Source organism: Rhipicephalus sanguineus, chromosome 10 (genome assembly GCF_013339695.2).
Source record: "Rhipicephalus sanguineus isolate Rsan-2018 chromosome 10, BIME_Rsan_1.4, whole genome shotgun sequence".
Taxonomy (NCBI): domain Eukaryota; kingdom Metazoa; phylum Arthropoda; class Arachnida; order Ixodida; family Ixodidae; genus Rhipicephalus; species Rhipicephalus sanguineus.
The window spans coordinates 967,311-988,751 of record NC_051185.1 but is presented as its reverse complement, the minus strand read 5'-3'; the positions used below and the strand labels follow the sequence as shown (position 1 = coordinate 988,751).

Below are 21,441 nucleotides of genomic sequence, written 5' to 3'. Positions count from 1 at the left end.
GCTGGGCTGTATGGTGAAGACACCGTTGGACGTTTTGCATCCGGACCTCCAGTCCACAGCACTCCTCAAGCAGCTAAAGCAGTAGCTGGCTGCTGACTGAGGGTGCCGTGCTGGGCCGTTGCCGGAGCCAAGAGAGCCAGTCTTCGCCAGGAACTTTCGTTCTGGCCCACCTTGGTCTGCCGGACAGGTGGTCTCACCTGCAAGCTCCTCGTCGCTGCTCATACGTATGCAGGATGGAACCATGTGGCATCGGCATGCTGACCATGTGAGGGCTCGCCGTGGGACCCGGTCTGCACCGTCAAGATCAACGGCAACACTAGTTGCTGCCAACAAGACACCAAGCACCTCGCAGGTGACAGGCGTCGCCAGTTTTGTGCCACCTGTTGGACCAATGCCAAGTTCATTACCATCATTGCCACCTACTGCAGACCCTCAGGATGGAATGAGTACGGCTCAAGCAGCACCTGGCGTTGTCACACCCAGCACACCAACACCAGTGCCCAGGCGGAGCACTCGACATCGAAGGGCACCACACTGCTATTTGCCTGGTAAAGACACCATCGACCTGGCTGGGACTTGTGTTTTGCTTTTCTTGTGTGTGTGTGTTCAGTCTCTGGGGGTAAGGGGTGTTACGAGCATGTGGCACCCTTTCTAGCGTAGCCTCATTCGCCCGCCAGGTTCGGCGGCAACATTGGTCACGAGACCATAATCCACCTCTTTCATTTTCCTGTGCTGCCCTCTGCCGTTTTGGTAGGGGCTTGGTATAGCTTGGTAGGGGCCATGACAACCGGTATTGCCAGAAGAAAAGCCTCCGAGATGAAAAGACGTGTCATGACTCTTCCACTAGGGATGCGCGCAGGGGCGTCGTGAAAAAGGTGGATAAACACTGAAGAGTGCAGCTCTCAGTCATATTTGTGACCGCCTTCATGCTGTTGGGTCGTCCTTCCTAAACACGGGTGCCTCAGCCCCCACCCTCGTCCGCGATCCCGGGGCAGATCGTGACAATTTTATTGCGATAGCAATTATATGGACATTCCGACGGGCTTTTGCCGTCGCTGGGTTTTCGCTATCGCCGTCATGTCCCTCCCGTATGAAGTCGAAATTGATGAGATCCTCCCGCGCATCATATGTTCTACCGGGCGCGTGAGCGGGGCCGACGAACGTGTGAGCTGCAACTTTGAACTTTGAATCTAAGGGCACGGTCGCGATCGCTGGTGCGCACGCTATCTCGACTGCCATCACAGCGGGCGGCTCGTATACTCTTCTACGTGCTGCGCTCTCAACGCGAAGTGACTATGCAGAGAGCATCTCTCCCTGGAGCGGCCGTATTCTCTAACACCCGCGTTTAGTAGTTACGCGAGATCGGATACGAAACAGTTAGCTGCCAGCCTCACTCCGTATAACACTACAATTTGTTGCTATCGCATTCATTGCTTTGCCCTTGCGGTGAAACTGTGACTTTTTTTTTCGAAATGGAGGGTCTGTGCGGCGCGCAGTGCTGTAATATTCGCAAAAGTGATCGCCGCGGTCTAGTGTATGAATTAGCGAGCTTGTTTGGGGATTGTAAAAAAAATGTCTGAGCCTTATTACTGGCCCTTTAAGAAGGTCGGCAAGCTGCTGTTCGAGGTCAATATATTTTTCTGTTTTCGCCCCGTAGAAACTGTTGCTGGTCGACAAGCTGTTGATCTGCTCCCTTCGCTTGCACTACCCACAGTTATTGGCCTCGGGTATGCAAAAAAAAGATATGATGCAGGTGTCTTTGGCGTGCAAAATAACTTTCCTTCGACATGAGCTTTCATCATGAAAACATATCACCATTTGTACTTCATAGGGAGCAGCTAAACACACACAGGGCCTAGTTACGCATGAAGTAGACAGACCTGAACGCTCAACAAAATGTGCTCCATCACCATTTTGTGATGGCGATGACACTGCATTCGTCCTCTCTGATGGGAGGCTCTTGTCAAAGCCGCGAACATGGTTTTTGTTTCTTATTCCATTCTAACGAGCAGGCCATTTTTGGATTCCCTTTATCAGAAGAAAAAAGTATATGTTAAGATTCAAGTAAATAAAGTAATCTAGTAGGATTGATAGGTGGGCGAGTTGGAACTTATCCATTTTTTCGCAGCGCACGAAATTGACAAGGCACACAAGAGAAGAGGACGGGACAAGTGCTTTCAGTTGAAGATCAGCGCTTGTCCCGTCCTCTTGTGTGCCTTGTCAATTTCGTGCGCTGCGCAAAGATGGAAAAGTAATCTAGTGCCTTGAAGTGGCGTTTGCCAGTGCACAGATCCTGAAGTCTATAAGATACATTTCGGTGCTCAGTGTACTGCAGGCACGCGGTGTTGCAGCTTGCCGTATCACCGATTGCTAGGTTTGCAGCCAACAATGCAATAAGGGTGATTCAGGACAGATGAAACCATGAGATAGTATCCTCAGTGGTACAGTGGTTACGGCACTCGGCTGCTGACCCAAAAGTTGCGGGTTCCAATAATTCCTCGCATACTATCTGAAAGCATCGTCTGCCAGAACGAGACCCTCGCTATGAATGAAGGAAAGAAGTGGAAATTTTAAGGGCTTGTTTTTCTTTGTTATACGCAATATTAATGAGCACTAACAGGCAATAATAATGCCAAGGAAAGTATAGGGGACGTTATTAGTAGTAAATGTAATGTAAATGTGAAGAAAGAAAAGTGGACGAAAAGATAGCTTGCCGTGGGCAGGGACCGAACCTGCGACCTTCGAATAACGCGTCCGATGCTCTACCAACTGAGCTCTAGTTCTTCTATTCTATTCTAGTTCTTCATTCTAGTTCCTTTTATAATTTGGGGCTCAGGTGCATCGGTTTTATATCATTTTTGTCAGAAGTACCCAATATTTTAAATATATAGCTCATCTTACTTAGTGTTCAGTGACCACCCATCTGCTTAATTATTTGTTTGTTGCAATTTGCAGTGATAATTGTACGTGCAATATCTTTAATAATAAGTAATAATACTTATGAGACTTATGAGATAGTGGATAGCATGACACAAAGGGTTAAATAATGCTTTAAACTTGAGGAGTCGTTTGGAATATTTTGCCATCTGCTCCGAAAATGTCAATAGCTGCTCCAAACTAGCATTTTTTCTGCTCCAGAGTGTGCTCCAAAAAGCAAAATGTCGCTTCCATCGCTGCAAGTGTGTCTCGATAACATAGAATTGCCGCTACCTTGACAAGGTTTCAAAATTTCAGGATTCATGTGTGAAATAAAGCTATTTGCCGAAACCTGGAATTGACATTGCAGTTGCACTTATTTTGATGCAGGTCTGGTTGCAAGTCCTCATCGGGAGCATCATCACGAAAAGGTGATGTGGGCACGCCCAAGCATAGTGCATCCTCTGTTAGCAAAGTTAAGCCAGAACATGCACATGGCAAGGTTAAGAATGACAGCACACCCAGTCTCAAGTCTTCGCCAGCATCAAGTAATACCAAAGCACTGAGAGCCGACACAGGCAATCCAAACAACCAAGGTGTACCGAGAATGAAAAGTAAGTCAGACACAAAGTCTGACAGTAAGTATCAAGATGGGCTGCATGACAAGCAGCACAAACAGCCCTTGACAAAAGGAAATGCCAAAGGGGAGAGCAGAACAGATGGCCGGGCAGAATCTAAGGCAGAAAGCAAGGACCATCCAAGAGGAGAGCCAAAAGGTGGAGGAGGGGTCAACACGTCATCTGGGACAAAACCCTCTAAAGCAAAGGAACTGCCTGGGCGCAAATCTGAAGGCAGAGGTAAAGCAGAAGATGATAGCACTTTAGGTAAGTTATGACATAGTCTGGATATCTTTTACAAGTTCAGCTAGCGGGTACTGTTTCATCATGAAAGACAAACGCTGGAAAGGAGAACCAGACTACACACTGTGGCAGAAAAGAATGTAGAAGCTGAACTTATCTGTGCATGCTCGGGTATAGTAATGTGAATCAGGCACATGTGCAGGTCTACGCAACTGCCTAAGCCTTTCATGTCTTCGTTATGAAAGCTGATTGATGGCTGGCTTATGCTTCGACTACTACTGATACGTCAAACATCAACCAGTAAATGCATTTTGGCATACATTTAGGATCTTGACGATGCAACAAAAGATTACACAGTGGTGAAGCAGCTTTTATCCCCCATTTGTATCTCTGATTAACACAGCAGCTTGTCTGCCCTTCATAAGAGCAGCCACAGCTGAAAGGAGCTTTAATCTACCACATCAGTACCACAGTCAGGAAGTTTGTCGGTGTGTTTTATGAAACAAATGTCTGTCCACCTCTTGTCTTACTATCTGGTCATTCTCTCTCTGCACGGTAGTACATATATCACCTATAGTTGGATACAACCTTAGAAGTCTGTGGCATTTTACACATCAGAGGCGGGAGAATACGAGCATGCACCAATGGGCAAACATTCTAGACCAATATCATGTCCCGGACAGTTGGCAACTCTGCTCGCGAAGAACACATGTACCCACCTCTTGAACTGAAACATTTGATGTCATCTTTACGCGTTCGGCACTGTCAGAGTAAATTCCGAAACTGTTTATGGTGTTCTGCCATGCCAAAAGAATTATAGCGAGCTAACAACACACCATGTGTTCCATGTGCATTAGTTTGAAGCTGTGATGAAAGACTGCAGCGAGCATCAGTGGTGCTGCACTGTGTCTGAAAACGAGATTCCACTGCGAGACACCACTGCAAACTTGCTGGTTTAGTGCCACATTCTACAGTAGCAAGACACTCTTGTGGAAAATTTAACCCGAAGGTCATGTTATTCGTGGAGCTGGTCAGAACATGAAATTCTACTTTGAACCCTCTGTCACGTAATGTAACACTGACCACACGCACACCTATGGGGTACAGCGACTCCCACTCACTGCATGAAATATAACACACTTGTCTGAAAATTATCACTTTTTGTCCTAGCCATGATTTATTAAAGTTAACGCTCATGACCGAATTAGGTGCACCAGTGTCTGTTAAAGCCTTAGGAAGTTCTTATATGAGCACATGGGTCCTATTTTGCAACCTAGAAACAGGTGGAGGCATGCATATGTGTGGTGATGACATATGTTCTGTGACCTCACCTCTATCATCCACACCACCTAGTTTCGAGGTGGTGGGTGGGAGACACAGCGACCTGGAGATGGGCAACAGCTTAAGCATGCATTTGGGGGCGTCAAGCTTGATATGGAGGTGGGTGAGTCACTGTGGGAGTTCTGCTGGAAGCAGTTTCCAAAGTATGTGTACAGTGTCCAGTGAACACTACAATGCTGACTGTTGTATGGAGAGAAGTCAATGGTTTCTCATAGCGACAGCACCTAGGGTGAAATCGAGCTACATGTCCATGGATACTGCGATGAAAGTGCGCAGGTGCTTCACGCTCATCACCAAGCCTTTTACTATGCTCCATGTACTTGTGATGGTTGCCCCATGATGTGTGATGATTGTCCCATGATGAGACTATTGCAGGAATGTAAATTGCAGGTTGGTCGACCCAGCGCTCTTGATTATGGCACTTCATCAAACTCCACATCTATACCTGATGCACACACTGCACCGTACGGTGAAGAGGCGTTGCTGGCATGTGCTCTTGTCATGGCAACAGTTTCACTCCACATTTATAACTGACCCACACTGAACCGTACGGCAAAGAGGCATTGCTGGCATGTGCCCTTGTCATGGCCACAGCTTTGCTCAAGTTCTTCACGTGCAATTGTCTTATGGTTGATGCAAGATCGCAGGTTGTTAGAGGACATGTGAGCTCTTGCAACAGTGGTGACCATGGTCAATGTACCAAATTTATGAGTAATGTGGCTAGCTTTGAACATCTCAAACGGATGACAATGGTTAATCACGTCTGCTACAGACTCCAAGGTGTCCTTGCTTATGAGGAAGCTGTAGGCATCCTCGGTAGTCAATTCGAGTAGTCTGACCTTGCCTTCTTTCATGCAAGGGTCTGCAGACTTGTGCAACTTACCCTAAAGGGGCCCTGCAACACTTTTTGAGCATGGTCAGAAAACACTGCCAATCGGTAGTCGAGGCTCCTGAGAACACGCAAGCCGAACGCCAAGCCTTGTATTAGAGTCAATGTATGCTAGAGATAACTGCATAGGAATTTCATTTCTCCTGTGTGCGAGTTAACTGAAAAAAGTCACAGTTTCGCCGCGAAGCAATGAATGCGACAGCAAGAAAAACGGCGCGATATGGACGCGCTGCAACTACCGCGCGTCCATCACTACCCGGCAGCTACTAGACAGTTTTAATTTCACGTACGTAGGGACTTCATGTACGCAAACGTGAAAAGTACACGTACGTTACGTGCCCGACATCTGAAACGCTTTTAGCGACATGTACACAACGCTGGGAATCATGAACACTGCGGTAGCTTGTTCGGGCACCCGCGCGAGCAGACAGCGGAAGGGCAAGGTTCTCCCTGCGCAAATATTAGAAGAAGCGAGAGAGCTGGCCGACGCCTTTAAGTGCGCCCGTCGCGCTTCCACCGCCATCTCACTGGTAATGAAGAAACGCTTATAAGCGCCTGCAGTCTCGGAGGACTGCAAACGGTAAAGGGTGTTATATAACGCTCGCCGTTAGCTGCCTGAGGGGTCTGCGCTTTGTGGAGTAGTGCTTAGCGCACCGCGCTGCGAAGTGAGAGGTCGCTGGTTCGATTCCGCGCTTCGGAAGCATTTTTCTGATTTATTTTTCTTTGGGATATTGATGTATATATACATACTTATACATATACGCAGCATGACGGCGGCGACGGCAAAAACCAGCCAAGACTCCATATAGTTGCTATCGCAATAAAATGGATTACACGCAGTTCCACAACAATTCATGGTGGAATTGCATGCAGTGAGCGCTTCGAAGAGGAGCAACATCTGGAGCTCCACTGAAGCTGCCGGCTGGCTGGACTACCACCACTTTCAGTGGAGGTGAACTTAGATGGCAACAACTTGCAGCCTTCATCTGGTGATATGTGGTAACAATACGTGGTGCTGGAAAAGTCTGAGAGGACATTGAAGCTGAAACGAAGCGCTCCTATAGCACAGCACGCAGCCTGGAACTTACAATTAATTCTAAAAGTCGGATAGAAATTTCTCCCTCTTCTCTCTACAAACGATGTCATATACCCAAAGTCCACTGCTGTTGGCTGATTTTAGCATCATGAGCTGCATGGTTACCGTGGCCACCACATGCCTGCGTGCACTCTTGCGATCACACTGAAAGTAATCGACGCGCTCAAAGAAAAGAAAGTGCTCAAGGTCATGATGCCCGCTGATGAAGGGATGCATCATCTTGATCCCTTGTCATCCCCCTCTTTGCGTATCTTTCAGCGCGCTCACTAGTACGAAATGAAAGAGAAAGTGCTTGAAGTGTGTGACAAATTCCTGTAACTCTACTCGTACTTGACGGATTCTAAAAATTTTTGCTGCAGTTGATTCATGAGGCAATAAGCTCTTTTAACCCATATATACACAGTGTCTTACATATATGACGCTTCTTTTATGCCCTCTAACATCGCCATTTCTTTAGCTGATGACTAGCGCCACCTACAGCACATCAAGCAGGCCTCATTCTCAACGTGTGCAAGCCTAGACATTGCTTGCTTTTCATGCTGCCACGTGCCGACCGCTTTCTCCGGGCAAACGCGTGATTTGTGTGAAAGACATCATGTAGAGGAAGAAGTGCAATGTTGGTGTGCACGTGAAATGTTTCAAGGCTTACCACACCAGCACATAGCACCCCTAATGGCCATTGTCCTGTATGTATAGGACGGCTTGAAAAAGTGTTGCGTTTACCTGGCAGTAAATAAAGAACTTGTGCTTTCTTTGGAGGGTAGAAGTACACTTTTTGTTATTTTTTTGTGTGTTGTTCATTTTTCTGAGTGGGCATATATGGGTTAATGAACCCATTTGACGATTACTTGTAAAGTGTTGCAAACCCCTTTAAGAAAAGTTTGAGATTTTGCAAGTCTTACCTGGTTATTGAGTACTCCGCATCAAAGTCTATTCAGTGCGGGCTTCTTCAGAGATGAAGCACTTCTTAATTTCATCTACAACCTTTCCTCATGCAGTTCTAAACCACACCAGCATGATGCTTTTGAAAAAAAGAAAATGCCACATTGATCAGGCAGGTGTCCTAATCCCAACAGTTGTAGCGATTCACCTGGCCATAGTGGTTTAGCCGCTTCAGTGTCCTCTCCGACTTTTCCAGCACCACGTATTGTTGCCACATATCACCAGATGAAGGCTGCAAGTTGTTGCCATCTAAGTTCACCTTTATTGAAAGCAGTGGTAGTCCAGCCAGCCGGCAGCTTCAGTGGAGCTCCAGATGTTGCACCTCTTCGAAGCGCTCACTGCATGCAGTTCCACCGCGAATTGTTGTGGAACTGCATGTGTAATCCATTTTTCAGTTAACTCGCACACAGGAGAAATGAAATGTCTATGCAGGTTTCTCTAGCATACATTGACTCTAATACAAGCCACAAAAGTCTGGCTGTTTTTGCACAAAGAAAGGGTCAACCCCCTCCCTGGTTCTTTCTTTGCGCAAAAACAGCTGTACTTTTGTGGCTTTGTATTTGAACATGAATCGACTAGCCCAGCAACGTGTACTTCTAGAGTACATTGACTCGCGTGTGCCTGATTTACAGGTGGCGATGCAGAGTTGACTAAATTTCTGGCACAATGAGCCCTTTCAATGGTGTTGTCTGGTTCTCTTGTGTTCATGTCTGCACACGTCATCTTGTTGGATATTTTTTGATGCAACACTATAATATAATGTCACAACTGTCTGTTTCATCTCGGTCTTCCAGCAAAGGGGTCCTTCAGGCAGGTAAAAGAGGAGCCGCAAGAGACTGCACCCAAACGTAAACGCACTTCTCGACTCGATACTCCCAAGTCCAATAGCCCTCAAGTCACCAAGTCAAGGCGCAGGTGATGCCGTCAGCATCAAAGCCAAAAGAGGCTTTTCTTGCGTAGCTATCATAGGCATCAACACCAGTGTAGCAAATGTGTGGAATGTGTTAAGTTGAAACTTGAATAAAGCTGGAGCACTTTTTAGTGCATGCAACAATGCTTCTAGCAACATGCTGCATGATGTCAGAAAGTGAATCCATAGTTTGAAAGTATCAGCAATGAATATTGAGTGTGTCAGTACTGCTTTTTCCAACTTTTTAGGGTAAAGAGCAGAAATGAATAGCAGGGCGAACAGCTGCGCATATTGCGCGTTTTCTATACGATTTCGTTTTCCTGTGCCAAGCTGCTCCAGAAGCATAAAATGTCTCGTGATTGCAAGTCGAAGCACGGTGCGACCACAGCCTACGCTCTTTGCTTCAAGCTGCGAATCCGTCGAGTGACCCTTGTGCCAGCGAACGGAAAAACTCTTCGTTATGCATTATTGGTAGAGCGTGCCTAGTAAAAATCATGCACAAACAGGTGGAAATTTTAAGTGTCATTAATCGCGCCAGCTGCACAGAACATGCTACACTAACACACGACTTCACGCATCAAAAGACAGCAGATGTTGCCTGACATAGCGCCAACAGCGCGTAGCTGGCTTAAAGGGACCGACAACTGCCCAGAATATCAAATGAGTTGACTCCACTGATGTACAGATTGTCTGTCGCACTGACTCAAACTAACCCTGTTTTTTTCGTGAGAGATGGATTTATATTTTTATTTCTTAATTGAAAGTCGCGAAAAATGACCTGTGGCGCCTCTGGCGGCAAAAACATAAATGATCCGATGAAGACGGCCACGTGACCATTGATTACTGTACGCGGTTGACGATTTTTTTGTTAGTATTGAAATATTGTTTGTTTCTTTATATTAAAAGGTATTACTCCATAATAATGTGCATATAGGCCTGCGTTAGTAGTATGCATTAAAGTGGCGCTGCCTTCGCGTGACCTAATGATCCCATGCTCGTCAGCGCGTCTTGAGCAACTTTTCAGCGTGCTCATGCAACCGTGCACGCAGTTTCCAGGTCGCTAAGATTTTGGAGCGACATAGTTTTGCTACCTACACTTCGTCTCAGAAATGACGCGCGCTGCTACTCGGTGCGGCCGTGCATATGCACAGTTACGTTTTCGATTACTTGGCTTGGCTCGTGTATCGAGAGAGTAACGACGCCGGGACAAGCCATCCATGACGCTGGCGCAGGCAACCTTGGGCGCAGGCGCACACAACGCTGTACAAATACCGGGAAGGTGTATAAAGCCACATATCTCATTATAACAGTTTGCTATTTTTAAAAATGGTTGGAAAGCTCAAAATAAAGGTGGTTAAGCATATATAGTTACAGTAACTCCTGCGAAAGCAGAACGACAGCTTTCGCAAGGGCTAGCGGCATCGCTATCAATTCTCAGCGTTGCTGGAGCAAGCCTCCATGCGTGTTTGGAGCCTTTCAGATCGAAAAATACTGCTTATAAAATAACTACGTGCTTTTCGGATAAACCACCGCAGCTACAAACGCTACGAAGGGTGAGCTTTCTGTCGCGCCGTAAAAACTGTGTCGAGAAAAATCAGTTGTCGGTCCCTTTAATAAGGCCTGACTACACGTACGCGTTGCAGCGTGTCAGCGCGTGGTTTTTTGACGCGTCGCCGCGCCTTCTCCCTAAGGAGAGAGGGCGCCAAAAGTCAAAAGTTCACACGCTGCAACGCGTACGTGTGGTCACGTCTTTAGGTTGGTAGATTAAAACTGGTTACTACCGTCAAACATAGCGAGCGTCTCAGGATCTGGCAACGTTCGTTTTGTTCCATCATGGCGGAACCCATGCAGTTATAGGTTTCAATGCATGGGCTCTATGGAGAGCTTTTCCTCTGGAGTCAGCATATTAAAGGGACACTAAAGGCAAATAGCAATTTATGTCAGAGTGAAAGCTCTATGTATGACAACGTTTAAAATGGCAGTATTATCAGCAGCAGTGGCCTACTTACCGAGAAATTAAGCTAAATGTATCACACGATGAGCGCCACGAGTGGGACATTTTGGAAGTGATCCCGATGACGTGGGAGAGTCTGAATGCAATTAATCACAAGTAATCAAACTAGCTGCAATAAAAAAGGAACCTTCCGTGCATCAAGAGACGTAATAGAATGCTGCTTTGACGCGCGGTCGTCAAAAAAGCCCCTAGCTCTGCGCTGTTCATAATAGTTCGTGCCGTGATGCGCCGCGGCGCTGCAGTCGCCGGCTGGAGTTGGTCGGGATTGTAAAAGCGCGACGCGCGCTCTCCTTCTCGGGGTGCCTTTCGCGGGAATTTTAAACGGTGAACGCGGCCGCGGGGCCCCGTGGAATTTTCGTCGCCGCTTGTGAACTGCTACTGCTCTCGCGTTGACCGAAGACGCCGTCGTCGCCGTAGGGTTCGACTGTCAGGGTGTCTACCGACCGGGAAAACCGGGAATTCTCAGGGATTTTGAGTAGTCTGGAAATTCTCAGGGAAAACTCAGGGAAATTGTGCTCCCATCAGGGAAAATCCAAAGTAACCTTATTGAAAGGCGACGAAAGTCGCGGTAGCGCTTGCTCGATATTTTGTGAATGCATTTTTCAAATCAAACGGCCGCGGCTGTGGGGAAGTGGCGCGCATCTCGATGCTGTCATCGCCTTCGGAGCGGTGAAGTGGGAGAATCCGGCTAATGCGTGGCATGCGGGAACCGCGAACCACGACACATCGTATCGCGCAATGTTGTCAGGGTGTTCTGTGAGTACGCGGTGTAGTTCTGTAATCTTTCTCGCGCGTGCTGTGCGTTAGTGCCCGATATGGTGTTTTTGTTATCGCCGCGTGTCAAGTAACAAGCATGATTAGTTGTAGAAGCGGTAGCAGTAGATGTAACGAGCTTGAGTTATCTTGCAAGCGATCGCGATCGTGCAGGAAGCGGATGTCTTCGACAAGGCTCGTATCTGGCAAGCCATCCCGATCGGCGAGAAAAAAAGACGGCTGTTATCGGAGAGCTCACTCGTTCTGATCCCGAGCTTCAAAGATGCTATTTAGGACTCCGTGAAGAATATAATAAATTTCCAGGCAAGAGCTAGCGTAACTAACGGGCCCATTCACAGCAAGTGAAACCTTTTTTCTTTCTTTTTTTCCCGATGAGGGCACTGCTGAAGCAAGTTTTAGGCAGTCGACTGAAATTTTTTGGGGCTGCAGCTCGCAATTACCAGACACACCACGTGGATGTTTGCTACAAAGCCGAATTACAAAACTTTTCAGAGCCATGGCATAGCGGCGACCGAAATTCGCAACACCGGCACGGGTCCCACATGCTCGATACGGCGCGCGATGTCGGAAAACGGTAACGTTTCCACCATAATCGGAAGTGCTGTAATTCAGGCTGTTGCCGTGCTTTCATGCTATCTTAGCCCGCAGCTATATTGCTTTTTTTTGCGATAGCAATTACGTAGACACTCCGACGCGAATTTCTTGCCTTCGCCATGATCTTCCTTATCAAGTCCAAATCGCGATTACATCACCCCGCGCGTAGTATGCTCCATGTGCGAGTGAAAGTGCGCGAGCGCTGCCGACGAACGGGGCTTAAGCAGAGATGAAACGAGCAGACCGTCTCATCCGCGCGATGGGCACATGGAGATAGCAGCCGGCGCGTTGATGAGGTGGGGGGGGGGGGGGGGCTGCGTGAGTCCGACATGAAGTGCGTACTTTGTACCAGCGGGCGTGGTCGTGTGCGCCGCGGTATCTTTAGTGGGGATCAGCAGACGGCTCATACCTTTGTAGGTGTTGTGCTCTAATTGCAAAACTTCCGTTGAAGCCATAGCAGTGGCAGATCCCGGGGGGGGGGGGGGGGCGGGAGCGGCGATCGCCCCCCCCCCCCCCCCTCTAAGCCAGCCCCCGCCCCCTCCCTTCAGTGCCTGTCGTCCACCTCCATTGTAAGGCTGCTTGTCGAGTTTGCCCCCCTTTGTCAGGTTGCTTTGCCTGCCACTGTCCAAAAGGGGTAAAGAGAATCTTGTCCCTGCTCTCTACTTCTCATTGCTCTACCCTTTCCTGATTCCCTATGCACATTTCCAACGAAGGCTTCTTAGGTACCGCCATAATCCCCTCTGGTCTGTTGTAAGTATGCGTGACCCGCCAAAATGCACTGCTGAGCGTTGGCTTCAGCCGTTGTACCCCCCCCCCCCCCATTATGTACCTGAATCCGCCCCTGAGCCATAGATAGGGCACTTCTCTTAGTGCAGCGGCTGCGTTTCCTGAAGGAGCGAGCTGCTAGCCTATATTCATATAAAATTCCTCTTTATTGCTTTTTGCTATCAGATTTACAATTTTGCTCTCGCGGTGAAACTGTGACTTTTAGATGCGAAGTATCTTAAGGCGGAGCTCAATCCGGTGGTGGTGGTGGTAGTGGTGTGCGGCGTGACCACCCTTACTGCGCATGCGCATACCCTCTCCACCCCTCTCCCTTTTCCCCTCTTCACTCACCCTCTCCCCTCCCCCTTTCCACATCTTCCTCTGAAACGCGGGCTAGACATGCCGAAATTCTCTCCTGCGCCATGCCGCGATTAGCTCGAGCGCATCCCCTCCCCTTCTTCTCTCCTACCCTGCCCCCCTCTCGCCCGCCTGTCGACCGCGTTCCCCGCTCGCCCTGTGAGAATTAACGGCCAGGCTAGATGGAAGATACGACGCGCGTGGCGTCCCTCTTCGCGTTCCACGACGCGAGGTCGGTAACATGCCCAACGAACGCCAGCGGAACGCGATCGTGCAAGTGCTCCGGCTTCGCATCGCCTCATGGTCCCCTTTAGCGGGAGATGGTGTAATTTTCCTAACGTGGGATGGTTTGCGATGTTGTGCATTTGTGGAGAGCAAATGGTTTGGTTGGGCAACATGATAGCAAAAGCATTGCATTGCTCTGGGCAACGCGCGAGGATTTGACAACCTGCAGCAGCAGAACAAGCGCAATTCCACAGTGCATTAAACCCGCATTTGTTTCGTCTTTACATGTGACACTCTGGCAAGGCATCTAACTGTGATTGCTGCATCTCAGGCTCAACAAAATTGTTTTTTTTTCACGCAAAAAATAAAAAAAAGTTTTTTCGTGTTGCCATATTAGTCGAGCATTCTTGTGGCATTTTCAGTTTAAGATTAATCCTTCAGTAACTATGCCTTGCGTGAAAGGTCGAATTTCAGTTTAACGAAGTTTCGATATAACGAAGTGAGTTGCCGCTTTTACCAACTTCGCTCTATTGAGGTTTATCTGTTCTATATGTACTATTCAAATGGGGTTAAGTCGTTTTCATTTTCTAACATGCGTATTAGAGAGTGACATCACTGAGCGATATGGTCTCTACCCATCATGACATAAAACAAAGTTCTGTTTCACTCAGGGAATTTTAGCAGAAACACTCAGGGAAAACCTGGAAAACTCAGGGAATTTAGAAATGTCAACTTGGTAGACACCCTGGACTGTGTTTTGTGCATTTTGTTTTGTTATAACGGTGAACACGTTCGCCCGTGAACATGTGTGTTGTCGCCACTGTCTTTTGTGCCTTGGCGCTGCAGCAAGACGCGATCGGCCATTGTGTTCTACTGTGCGTTTACGCTTTTTTCTTCCATCTTTGCGCAGCGCACGAAATTGACAAGGACACAAGAGAAGCGTGTTCACTGTTTTTTAACAGTGAACACGCTCGCCCTTGAATATGTGTGCTGTCCGCTGTGTCTTTTGAGCCCTCGCGTTGTCGCAAGACATAATCGTTGTTGTGTTGGACTGAGTGCTTTTGTTTATTTTTTTAACGCTGAACACGCTTTCACGTGAATATATGTATTGTCGCCAGTGTTTTTTTGATCTCGCGTTGTCGCAAGACGTGATCACCGTGGGTTCGAGTGTGCCTTGTGTTTTTTTTTTTTTTTTTCGCGGCTGTTCTTGCCAACGCATTTCGCAGCCCTGCAACGCCGGTGTTGTACGGCTATGACCACGGAAAACAGCGCATGTGAGACTTACGTCGGCGCGCCGCGCGATCGAATGCGTTGAAGACAATGACAGTTCATCGCCTGACGTTGACGTGCCGCTGCCGTTGCCATGCGTTGAGCGCTCTGCATATTACAAACTCGCGACGTGGTTCGGGCAAACATCACTGATGAACAAGACGCCTGCAGCTGTATAGAAGATTACGGCTTGAAGACGAACACATCGTGGGTTTTAGACTTCGTGAAGTCAACAGCAAGGTGTGAAAGGTAATACAAAAATGGTGTTTCATAAGTTCAAAAATAACTTGCGGCATTTTCTGTGACTGAAAGGGTTTCATGACGTACGCGACAGGTATTTTGCGTTATTCATGTCATGACCAGTGAATCGTGTTCGCCATACACTGATCTCCTGCTATGCCAATTTTGGTATATTACAAGTTATGGAGATGACCAGGAGAGCGCCTATACGTAGGCGGCGAGATAGATACGTAGATAGAAACGCTACAAAGTGCCTGAGGTTCGCTAAGAAATGCTTCGCATTTAAAACTAGGTTTTATTGCATGAATTCATAAACTTTTTCCTTGGAAGTTTTGTTGTCATTACTGATCCCCACCTCATTCGCTTGCAGGGTGGCTTCCGTTCCTTCTGCCTTGGCAAATTAGCACTGTGCGGCATATGTGGTTTCAGTTTTTTTTTCCCTGCCAGTGTCTTGCAGTATTATTCATTCGAACTTGTCAAAGGTATTGTGGTCCTCTAGGGAAAACGTCATGCGGAATGCTTCAAAGAAGAAGCCTTGATCGATCTCGCACACAGCAGTGCGGCAAAACACGGCAAGGTGTGGCAAAAAGCTAATCCCAAATGGTCATTTCCCTGTGAGCTGGTAGTGTTGAAGCCATCCCGGCGAGAAAAACAAAGGCGGCTGTATTGGGGGGTTTCGAGCTATTTAATGTTAGGAATACGGGTCGGTGACTCTGAATTGACTATACTACGCACAAACCTACGGCATAAAGAATGCCGAAGCAATAATAGCGTTGCTGAGATAATGCTTATGCATGCATATGCAGGAAAACGAGAACGCCAGCCAGGCGAAAGGCTGCTTGAAGTTATAACCATTACAAAATCACTTACTTCGCATAGCCGGGTGTTTTTGTGGGCACAAATTTCTTGCGACTGATTTTGTTGGGCCACACCTTCTTTCAGCATATATTTTTGTCACCGCGAAGAAAGAAAAAAAAAGTTTTTTTTTTTCTGTCCTCCGCGCGGTGAGGCAACCGAAGGCATAGAGACCCGACATACTAGCACGTCACGCTCCAAACATTAAACTCAAACGCAGAATTCCTGCGTTCCACTCAACTTCAGATACATAAACGCTTCTAGTTTGCAACAACAATGCGACAGAGGCGCGTGAAGTATTCTCTACTTGCTAAAATCGCCCCACTCCACGCTTGAAAACACAGTGATCCGTACATATCGCCGGCACAGCGCTGCCGCCGTAGACCCTTTGGGCGGCGCGCAAGCGAAAAGGTCACGTGCCGCCAACTGACCTATCGCAGGGCCTTTAATCTGCCACGCGATCCCGTGGTCCGTATACTTATGCTCACGCCTGTACCTTGCACCTTGAGTTATGTAGAGCCTGTGGAGATAGGTTTAGCACAAAACTTACCCTACGAGGCGACCGGCAAGAGACGAGACGTTCTCCGCTGCCGCAGCGAACAAAGACGCTACGGCCGGGTTCGTCGACTCTCCGGCACGGCGCAGAAAATGCACTCGAGGCAGGATGTCAACAAACACGGGTTTATTAACCCAAGATGCAGCACAGTACGACAGTCACGGGCTTGCAGGCCGTAAATGGAACTCCGCAAGACCGATTAAGTACACTTGACAGCGGCGCTACGACTCTCACACAAAGGGCAGCAGTCGAGTACACGAACGAGAAGCCGCCTGCCAGAGCAGCGCGTCAACCTCTCGTGCAGAGGATCTGACGCGACCAAGCCCACGCCAGACAGAAGCGAGCTCAAGGGGGAAGGGGGTTGTCACTGGCGGCCAATGAGGACAGGCGCTGCGCAGTGACGTAAGCTAGCTTGGTGGCGTCAGCATTGTTTTTGAAGTTTGAAGTTTATTTCATTATTTTTGTGGTACACGTATTTACACTTTTAGGGACCCAACAAAATTGTTAAAGGGTCCCTAACGGCATTATAACATCAAAAACTCTAAATGGCAACAGCATGAGAAGGGAATATTTAGTTATCAAAAACACAAGAAAACATCAAGACAGAATGTGGTTTCTTAGGCAATGGTCACCGTTACTAAAGAATAAAAACATGACTGACACGATAATGCGATGTAATTAAAGCAACAGGAATTCATTCTGTAATATGTATAAGCAAGAATAAGAACATATATGAAAATAATGACTACAAATGACTATTGCATTATGAATTGATATGAAGCGAATCTTTTAGTTGTGCTTGGAAAGAGTGAAGAGACGGGGCTGTCTCTAGATTAGTAGTAAGGCTATTCCAAATTGTACTTCCTTTAAATTCTAAAGTTTGACGGCCGTAATTAGTATTTGTTTTAGGTAGTAAAAGTCTGTAGCGTGAAAAATACTCGTTAACTCGGGGTGACAGACGAAGGGAAACTGACAGTAAGGTGAGATTACCATGAAATATTCTGTATATTATAGAAGCAATATTGTAAATAACTAAATTGGGGACACTTAACACATTAGTATTTTGGAACAAGTCATCGCCTCTGATATGAATGTCATTAGGCATTATTATGCGAATAGCTCTTTTCTGAATAATTTGTACAAATTTAAGGTGACATTGGTACGTGCAACCCCATATAGCAATGCAGTAGTTTATGTGTGAATGAATGAATGCATGATAAAGATTAATTAATATTTCTCTTGAAAAAAAGTGTCTACATTTACAAAGAACATGCAATCCGTATGAGGCTTTCTGAACAACGTTTCGTGCGTGTAAATGAAATTTTAGGTGGGAATCTATGACAACTTCCAGGAATTTTGTGTGATCCGCATGCTGTATGAAACAGTTGTTATAGATTATGTCATTATGCACTAAGATTTCCCGTCTCTCAGAGTGAAAAAGTACGAATACAGTCTTTGTAGGATTGAGTGTGACGGCATTAGTTGTGCACCAGCGATGAAGGTTGCAAAGTTCAGCATTAACTTTTTTAATTAACAAACTTTCATTCCGGTCTGATATCAGTAGATTAGTGTCATCCGCATAAAGTATCGCAGTAGCATCAATCAGCTGTGACGGTAAATCATTCACGAACAAGAGGAAAAGTAACGGTCTAAGTATGGAACCCTGTGGCACCCCAATGTTAACTAATTTAGCAGATGATTGTGACCGGCCCACATGAACAATTTGTGTTCTATCTTTTAGGTAGCTGCTGATGAGTGCTAGAGGTGTTCCAGTGATTCCATATCGTTCAAGTTTACGTTTGAGGATATCATGATTGTGAGAGTCAAACGCCTTTGCGAAGTCAATGAAGACTCCTGCTACCAATAAACCGGAATCCATCGCTTTCCTAATACTGTCAACAAAAGTTGAAATTGCTGTTGGTGTCGAGCAATTTTTCCTGAAGCCAAACTGGTGAGGTGAAAGAATTCTGAATTTATCCAAGTAACTTGTTATCCGAGTGCAAATTAATTTTTCCGGGACTTTACTGAAAAATGGAAGCACCGAGATTGGTCTGTAGTTTTCCACCCTCTCTTTTTCTTTTGATTTGTACAACGGAAAAATTTTAGCAGTTTTCATCTTCGTGGGGAATACGCCAGTTGTAAATATGGTATTTACTATATGTGTTAGTACTGGTGAAATAAAGTTTATAACAAGTTTGGCAGAGTAGGCTGATATATTATCGATACCAGAAGCGGTGTTGCGTAATGCAGAGATAACCGAAGCTACTTCCGTTTCATCTGTGGGATGAAGGAAAAATGAGGACTCAGAACGAGGAATGTACGACGCATCAAACCTTATTTCTGTCGGTTTGAAGTGTGAAGAGAAATAATTATTAAATGCTTCGCTGATATCGTCTAGCGAACTATACAAGACGTTGTTAAAAATGATTTTTTCAGGTAACACTGCCTTCTTTTCCCTGCTGAGATATTTATTCAAAAGTTGCCAGTTCTTCCTGGAATCATTTCCATTGCGAGCAATTTGTTTGCTGAAGTACTCTTTCTTTGCAGCATAAAGGATTCCATTCAATACGTACGAGTATGTAGTGTATCGTTTCCTCAATGAAGCGTTAAATGGCTGTTTCTTTAGTTTTCTGAGAGCATAAAAGGGAATATGTTATCCATGGGTCTCTAGGCACTTTATATTTGGACGTCACATAAAAGGATTTAGAAGCGGTACCTACGGCCTCGGCGTATAGTTCAGAAAACCTATCATAGCTCTCATTCGGGCATCGCAACTCTAGTACAGGCGTCCAATCTATGGAACGTACAGCATTTACAAATAGATCTCAGTCGAATGAAGTCTTAAGAAAACACTTCTGCTTCGGTTTGAAACAGTTGGAAAGAACAAAAGCAACAGGGTAATGATCCGTAATAGCTGCATCTAATACAAAAGAAGAAGTACAAAGTGAAGTATTAGATAATACGTGATCAATGATGGTGCTGCTATGATCAGTGACTCGAGTGGGAGTTTCAACTAGAGAAGAAAATCCATAGCTTGTAAGACATGTTACATACTCGTGGCAAGTTGGAGAGCTTATATTTGAAAGATCAATGTTGAAGTCCCCCATTATTATCACAGCAGCATTCTCATTCAAAAAAGACTGAAAAATATTATCGAGACCTTCGCAAAAGTCATCTTAACACGCTGATGGTGATCTGTACACAACACCCACGATAAGATTCTGCGGCATTTTCATCTGTTTTTTATCAACTTCTATCCAGACAGATTCACAACATATAGTGTTAAATTTCACGTCACATCGCCGCTTGTAAGTGATGCCTTCGTCTATGTACAATGCTGTTCCACCATGAGCAATACCAGATAAGGTTTCTGTGCGGCATTTGGCTTCAATGTTATAGCCTGCCATGTTATAAGACTGCACTTCATTCGCCGATAACCACGTTTCAGATATACCAATAAATGTACATTTACGCTTAAACAGGGCCAAAAAGTTGCGAATTTCGTCGTCATTTTTTCTTAAACTGCGAGCATTAAAGTGTACTCCAAGAAGATTATCTTCTCGGGATGAAGCAATAGCCTCATTCACAGCATCAATTGAACAAGTCATGAAATGTTCTGGAATTCTAACTAAATGACAAGCCCAAGGTCAGCCTCGCAAGAGAGGCGCAAGTGCTTTTTCTTGCTTTGATATGCCCTTGGTTCGTCCATACGAACAACCACTTTTTTTTGCTTTTTCAACTTTAAGCTTCAGCCAAAAGTTTCTTGTTGTCACGAGTTAGGTGATCATTGACATATAACGGTCTTTTGTTGACGGAGGAAAAGCCTAGTGATTCCGCTGAAAGGCGGGCCTTTTTTGATCTTCGGTGGAAGTCATTACGTAGATTTCGCGAGACAAAACGAACAATGAAATTTTCGTGCGGGGAAGACCAACGTATGGCTCGCACCGAGCAAAAAAGCCTGGCGGCGTAGCCACAGTAGCCATGTCGCCGATTAACGGCGGTTCCCGGCGCTCGAGCAGCGCGGGGCCAGCACACGCGCTAGCTGGGGAACGAGGCGCCAAAGGGGAGGGCGCGCTCGATTCCCACAAGCCATGGATGTCAGCTGCACACAACCAAAGTAACTTTCTTTCTTTTTCATTGTGTGTAACATACAAAACGTACCCTGCAAGGATCTTTATAAGACACTGCAGTTTCCTGTTTGAGGGCTTGGTTTCATCACGAACCGAAGAATCTGAAAAACAAGTCCTCCTTTGATAAGTATGCATGACTGCTCTCCTTACAAGACTCACTCACACCAACATAAGGAACATTACTAGGATGTTCCAGAGACCGATCAATGCCCTGAAGTAACGAATGGTGCCAAGGAAATCACAAATCTTGGTACCTGGAAAGAGATGAACTTGATGCAACATGCTCCCACTAACTTGTGCAAATCAATCATACCAGCTGTCACCTCCATTTTCTCTATGAATCCGTCATCCCGGGCAGTTGGCCTGCATGCAAATTGAAGAAAGGCTTATACAGCTCAAACAAGAAAACTTTGTGAATGTGAAGCCGTACACAAAGTGTAGTACATATTATAAAGAATACGGTCGTGGAGCACTACATCGAACTTTACTCGCAGCTCAGAAAAACTTGTTCCATGTTTCGTCACGTCTTGCCTTCCCATGTGAATCACCAACATATTTATTCCTTGTAATACGTTTTTAATGTAATGCTAGCACAGCCTTTTCTAGGTCATTACTTGAATTTTTCGAAACTCTTCAATACAGTGATGAGAAATCGCTGAACAGGGAATGTCACTGGAGCCAACGTTTCGACAAGTGGACTCGCCTTCT

The 21,441-nt window shown here is 46.3% G+C and overlaps 1 protein-coding gene across 1 annotated transcript in view; it reads left to right on the top strand.

Moving 5' to 3' along the window:
• The window catches only part of LOC119372692 (uncharacterized), a 96,932-nt gene extending 87,834 nt beyond the window's left edge, over positions 1–9,098 (top strand). Inside the window, exons 5-6 of the mRNA XM_037643141.2 lie at positions 3,307–3,800; positions 8,839–9,098. Coding sequence (XP_037499069.1) covers positions 3,307–3,800; positions 8,839–8,963 — 619 coding nt within the window. The 3' untranslated portion in view covers positions 8,964–9,098. The remainder of the gene's footprint in view (positions 1–3,306; positions 3,801–8,838) is intronic.
• Positions 9,099–21,441: the final 12,343 nt, after the last annotated feature.